The 7,299-nt window shown below is 36.0% G+C and overlaps 1 protein-coding gene across 1 annotated transcript in view; it reads left to right on the top strand.

Annotated features, from left to right (window-relative positions):
• Positions 1-7,299, top strand: part of dpr19 (defective proboscis extension response 19) — a 305,876-nt gene that overhangs the window by 92,180 nt on the left and 206,397 nt on the right. Inside the window, exon 3 of the mRNA XM_075294596.1 lies at positions 2,007-2,149. Within this exon, the coding sequence (XP_075150711.1) occupies positions 2,007-2,149 (143 nt within the window). The remainder of the gene's footprint in view (positions 1-2,006; positions 2,150-7,299) is intronic.

Here is a 7,299-nt window from a genome sequence, read left to right as displayed (position 1 = left end):
TTCTTTTTTCGACTAAAACATTCTTGAAGTTCAATAAAATCCTGTTTCGACTATGTCTTTTACAAAATCGAGATTTTCTTCCCACATGAACATGTCTGTTTTGCCATATTTGTAAAAGACTATTAGCAAATAAGGTTGATAAAGACTTTCTCAAAATATTAAAATATTTTGTCAAAGCTATTGTACCATAAATCTGATATCGACTCAAAAATGTCTACACAAAAGGTACTAAATCATTCGCGGGGGTACTACGTTACTGACCGGGGTGAAAAAGTTTTGAAAAAAGTACTATAGTACTGCATTTTCCATCCCTGCAGTTACTACGTGCTCATCCGAACGTTCATTTTCAACAATGAAGAGATTCATGGCTGAACAAGAAGGTTAAATCATGGGGCCATATGATTACAATTTTTTTATTTCGACCAAATTTTAAGATGTCAAAATCATATGTTTATGGTGATTGCAGCTCTCCAAATGACACTGCATAGCTGGAGAATTGTTCAAAGATGACTTGAGTATCTTGATAACATATTCCAGACCCAAAATACCAAGCACATCAGTTTTTAAACTGCATCATAAACTGTTTTTGTTAATAGATGGCGAATATCCATTTGACTGACTTCCATTATTAACTTTGGTCTCATATCGGCGTTCCTCGGATGAATTATCCACTTCACAATAACTCATAGGTGACGCAATTAAATTTGAACCTTTATTTTTCTCTGGATTTGAATTATTTTTTCAGGACAATTGAAGGAATAAATAATTGCCACTTTTACCAATGCCATACGATTCTTTTATCAGCTGATTTTGACTTCTTAAAATTGTAAACAACGTATTGAAATTTGTTGTTTTTGTTATCGTGATTCAACCTCCTTATTCAGCCATGGAAGAGATTAAAGACGTAACTTAGAAATTCGACTAGCGAGAGTAGACTCAAATGATTGGCATTAATGTCGGTTCATCGCCGAATAAATGTGCCGACTGAAGAAGTCATTGATTTGTTTGCTGCCCAAAAAGCCCGTCGGTTCAATTTAATATTATAAAAATATTGTATACATACCTATGCATAATTAAAATTTTCTACACATGAGATTATATGAATATTTTTTTTCTATTTTTTCAATTGACATTTTGACCAACTTTGTGGAAGTAGAATTTTACCAAATTTTGACCAGATCTAGAATCGATTATGTAGAATCTTATTCTGCAATAAAAAATAATGGCGTATATTCGTATACGCTATTGTTTTATTGACGGGACGATATAGTATTTTTCTCAACATTGAGGTCCAAAACATAATATATTCTAAAATATTAACATATGTGTATTAAACATTTTTATTTTCGCATATATTGTGTCAAGAAAATCAGCCAGAAATATATTTAGTTTACATCGGAATGTATGAAACACATATTCCATCCGTGAGGAAATTAAAAAATAGAGCAATGCGTAAAAAAGGATCTTTATAGCAAATAACGAAAGCAATAGTGAATATTAATGGATTTTATTGTTCATTTACACATTATGTGGGTGCTTTTTATTCACATCGGCAATAACACAAGTCGAGACAAAAAGTGAAAAATTAAAATTAAATAAATCTTAGTCTTAAAAGGGAGATTAAGAGGAGTTGACAGAAACATTAAAAGTAAACGATTTAAACATTTAAATTAAAAAAAAAAATACTTTTGAATGGTTATCGGAGGCTATGGTTATAAAAACTATAGGATTCGATGGAAAATCCAATGTTCACAGAAAACAAAACATCATAATGTTTTAGAAAATGTCAAAAAATAGATGCGTTCCTGCAAAATATGTTTGGGATATATGTTAGAGGAGCGATTTTTAAGAGTTTTGAAATATATAATCTTGAAACAAAATGTGTTTGGGAGTATACGTTGCAGAAGCGAATTTATCGAGGATGAACATAACAATATCTAAAAACAGACCGATAATATGAAAGTAATAATTGTAACATACATTTTTTGCTTCTCTCTTCTTTACAGACATGGGAAAAAATTCCTCGCCTCAAAATCTTTTTAATACCGGCAGATCACAGTTTATCACAAAAAATAATTCACGAATTATTGTGCAAAAGGGCGGATTGGCCACTCTACCATGTGTCGTTAAACTTAATTCGGCGGCAACAGTAAGTAAACCCCTTGTGTACATTTCCACGTATATGTTGTCATCTCCAACTTGAAACCCACCGTATTATAGCCTATGTTTGGAAGAATAAAAACACACAACTGTTTTCTCGATATATCCAATTTTTCATGTTCTCAATTTCTAAGCAGCACTAATGTTGACATAAAGAGGTCTCTGTGGACACATTCATATATAAAAGTGATTTAAGGGGCTGTGAATATAATTGTATGAATATATAAACTAATTATTTCCGAGGAAAAAAATGTCAATTGTATTTTTCATTGGAAATATTTTTTTGTCTTAATTAAAATCTTAATTGGAATAATTTATATTTTAGTTAACAATTTGCAACCATTTTCTTAACTAATTTTATTTTTTACGTTGATGAAATTCCAAGCCCGGCCCGCGTACCTGGGCGCAAATTTTTCTTTTATTTTGAAGAAGAAAATCAAAATCAGTGATTTTAGTTATTAAGAATAGAAAAAATATTTTATTCCAGAATCCTGTTCCAATTGCACATCTGGTGGTGATCTTTCTTATTAAAGCTTTATAAAGATAAGAGGAGTATTTTGGAAGCAATTTAACTGTAGATACTATCCTAAAAAGTCTAAGTGATTCTAGATAATTCTTTAGGCTATGTTTGAAAATAATAAAACTTCTACACTCTTGTAAAGTAATGTAAATTCACGATTACCAGAAATTTCAATACTTCTATATTCCTCATCAGGCATAAGCGATAACCATTTTGGTTTTTGATATAATTGTCCTTGTACTTTAAATCTTGGCATGAAACTTCCAGTAACTAAAATGTCAGCACCATAATTCAGGTTGGCTTAGTTATGGCAGCTTAACTTTGTCATTTGCGGAACATAATTGTGATTCTCTTTTATATTTAGATGCTTTTGTAATGGACAAATAATTGCCCCTTCCTTCCGATATTAATATCGGGATACTTAACGCCACCATACCGATTAAGCACCAGAGAGTTTAAAAAATAGTAATGCCAATTTTTTACTATTTTTATTTATTTATTTATTTTATTCTAATTTCTTTGCTTATAATAACAATAAGTACATATGACAATTAACATACTTCATATTGGCTTCACAATTGTATTCTATATAAAGTATCTTTTAGAGGTCTGCATCGAATAACTTTTCACTACATGTATGCAATTCGCTGTCGAATATAGTACATACACTGTCTTTCTCTCAGAGCGCAAGTAGGTTAGGTTGGGTTAGGTTAAAGTGGCAGCCCGATTAAGATTCAGGCTCACTTAGACTATTCAGTCCATTGTGATACCACATTAACTAAAAGTACCTATTACATATGGGCACTTCTAGTTTTAACCGCAGAACCTTCTTGATTATTTTTCTTTGTTGAACCAACCAGATTGTTCCAAAAACATTAGCAGACTGCTTAAGTTAACGTTTTCCAGATCCGCCAGTAATCTGAAGCTATATGCTCCTAAAAGTTGCTTGCGCTTTACACAAAATGCAGGACACTCACACAAGAGGTGTTTAATTGATTCTTTTTCCTCCGCATCATGACAGCTCATACAATAGTCATTGTACTTCGCGCCAATAGTTTTTCAAAATCGCCAATCAGGCAGCGACCCGTTATAGCAGATATCAGGAGTGATATCTGACGTCTCGAGAACATTAGCATATCTAGTGTGCGGTTTAAGTTGAAATGGGGCCATATTTGCTTGGTGTCGTTACAACCCTTGCAATTCTCCCATCGAACATTTGCCATCATAACAGCCTTCTCACGCAGCATGAGCTTGCAGGTAGCTAGGGGCATACCAACAAATTCCAGTTCCCCTGGAATATGTAAGGTAGTCCCTAGCCTTGCCAACTCATTCGCTTCGCAGTTCCCCGGTATGTTCCTATGGCCAGGCACCCATATTAGGTGAATATTGTACTGCTCAGCCATCTCATTGAGAGATTTGCGGCAGTCAATGGCCGTTTTCGAGTTGAGGAACACAGAGTCCAAGGATTTTATTGCAGGTTGACTGTCTGATTATATATTAATGCCCACATTTTTTGGAACATTACCTCTCAGCCAATTCGCCACCTCTCTTATTGCTAATATTTCAGCCTGAAAAACACTACAGTGATTAAGTAATCTTTTCGCTATTCGAAGTTCCAGATCATTAGAATATACTCCGAACCCAACTTGTCCATCCAATTTGGAGCCATCAGTATAGAAATCTATATATCTTTTATTCCCCGGGGTCTGTGTACACCACGCCTCACTGTTGGGAATTAGAGTTTCAAACTTTTTGTCGAAAAGTGGTTTTGCCAGGGTATAATCCACTACCTTAGGCACATCTGGCATTATTTCGAGGACCGAACTATGACCGTACATTTTTTCCGACCACAGCGATAGCTCGCGCAACCGCACAGCCGTTGTTGCAGCTGACTGTTTGGCCAAAATGTCTAAAGGCAATAGATGTAGCATGACATTAAGGGAGTCTGTTCCTGTCTTACTAAATGCGCCTGAGATACATAAGCTCGCCATACGCTGAACTTTATCCAAAGAAGTCGGTTTCTGAAGTGCCGGCCACCAGACTACAACACCATATAGCATTATAGGTCTAACTACTGCCGTGTATAGCCAATGCACAATTTTTGGTTTTAGTCCCCACTTTTTCCCTATTGCCTTTTTGCACGAGTACAAAGCTACCGTGGCTTTTCTCGCCCTCTCTTCAATATTAAGCCTAAAATTCAGCTTCCTGTCCAAAATAACGCCAAGGTATTTTGCACACTCACCAAAGGGAATTTCAGTACCCCCTAAGGAAATGGGCCTAACCGTGGGAGTTTTGCGATCTTTGCAGTACATGACTAGTTCTGTCTTTGCTGGATTTACACCAAGACCATTATCTTTTGCCCATTTCTCAGTCATCCGGAGAGCTCTCTGTATAATATCTCTGATTGAGAATGGGAATTTTCCCCTGACTGCTAGCGCCACATCATCTGCGTATGCCACCACTTTTATCCTTTCTTTTTCTAGGGAAACCAGAAGGTTGTTTATAGCAACATTCCAAAGAAGAGGTGATGGAACTCCTCCTTGGGGAGTGCCTCTGTTCACATACCTTTGTATGTTTGCTTGCCCTAGTGTGGCTGAAATACGTCTCTTTATTAGAAGTTCGTCTAACAGCCTAAGTATACCTGGATCAACATTCAGAGTTGTCAGTCCATTTAATATCGAGCTCGGATGGACATTATTGAACGCCCCTTCGATGTCTAGGAACGCCACGATTGTGTATTCTTTGACAGATAGTGAGCTTTCAATAAAGCTGACTAGTTCATGCAATGCGGTCTCAGTAGACCTGCCCTTCGAGTATGCATGCTGTCGTTTCGAGAGCAAACTTGAATCCACGCTAGTTCTAAGATACATGTCTATCATCCTCTCCAGGGTCTTAAGTAGGAATGAGGATAAGCTGATTGGTCGGAAATCCTTCGCACTCGAGTGAGAAGCTTTTCCTGCTTTAGGTATGAAGACGACTTTTGTTTCCCTCCACTTTTCTGGAATATATGCTAAGTTTACACATCGTTTATATATCACCGTCAACAAGGGGATAATTCTTTCAGCCACTGCCTGTAACTCCGCCGGAGTAATTCCATCAGGTCCGGGGGATTTCAATGGTCCAAAGCTATTTAAAGCCCATTTTATTCTAGATTCCGACACAATTTCCTCGATAGGAAATGATCACTGAGCCTCTGTTACACCGCCGGAACATGGTTCAACCGTCTGATTTCCAGGGAAGTGTGTGTCCAAATGTACCTCCAACGTCTCCTCACTTGAGGTTGTCCAATTTCCCTCCGATGTTTTAATGAAACCTGGAGCGGTGTTAGTGGATGCTAGTACCTTCCGTAGTCTGGAAGCCTCTGACGTATTCTCAATACTGCTACAGTAATCATCCCAAGAGTTTTGTTGAGACCTTCTCAGTTCTCGCAAGTAGTGAAGTGAAAAGAACACTTGCTTGTCAAATACCACCAGGTACATATCCGAAACAATATGTGTTCCGAAAAAAAGGAAAAATACAAATGTAAGTACTTGAGAAAAAGTACAACATGGATTCTCTTCACTTCATGTGGTACCACAAGTATTTCTCAGTTATGTGCGAAGCAAAACTTTCCATTATTATTAATCATAAATATGTATGTATGTCACATATTTCATATATTTATGTATGTCACACACTTACCTTAAGGTTTGCCGTTCTTTATAACAAACCGAGAACATATATTGTAGAGAGTAACTGTTTTTATGTATTTCTGAAACTGCACATGGTACATGGAGTACTCTAAGAAGTTTTGTTCTCGACGTGATCACTCTGAGTATACTTCAATAAGAGAGAAAGAGGAATATGTGTTTGTTGTTAGTGAAGACATCAGAGTAGCAACAAGAAGTTACTCGTGGCTTTTGGTGTTCATCAAAATGTGTACCAATTATTGTGCGACTCTCTCAAATAGATGTACTCATGTCGCAAGTACACGTGTACTCTGCATTTACAAATGGAATTGTGCAGACCTCTAGTATCTTTGAATTTTTGTTCGAGAGTAGACGTGTTTTCAAATCGCTCTGATAAAATCTTTTATATCTTTATATATTAACATCGTCCAATGAGAAAATGCTCTTAGGATGTGTCTATAGGCCTCATAGACATATTGATTTTGCTTCTGTAGTAGAAAACATAAGAATTATTTCTTTGGATTATAACGACGTTGTCATTGCTGGTGACTTCAATAGTGATTTGTTGGTAGAAAACTCTCTTGCTAATGCAATGGAGGCAATCGGTCTCTTCCCAACTAATATTACTTGGCCAACACATTTCACAAGTACATCGACTACTCTGCTGGATTTGTTTTTTGTAAGTCAAAGATCGAAAGTGCTGCTATATGATCAACTTTCAGTTCCGGGATTCTCAAAACATGATCTAATCTTTCAAACATATGAATTCAATGTTTTTAGGAAGGAACAAGTTGTAACATATCGAGATTTCAAAAACCTCAACCAACATGAGTTAGATCAAGCTATTGATGAAGTTCCGTGGAATTTAACGTATGAGCTTGAATCAGTTAATGATCAAGTAAATTTCATACAAAATCATATAATAATGCTCTATAATTCAATTATTCCTGT

This window comes from Haematobia irritans, chromosome 2 (genome assembly GCF_050003625.1).
Source record: "Haematobia irritans isolate KBUSLIRL chromosome 2, ASM5000362v1, whole genome shotgun sequence".
Lineage (NCBI taxonomy): Eukaryota > Metazoa > Arthropoda > Insecta > Diptera > Muscidae > Haematobia > Haematobia irritans.
This window is presented reverse-complemented; position numbering and strand designations above follow the sequence as displayed.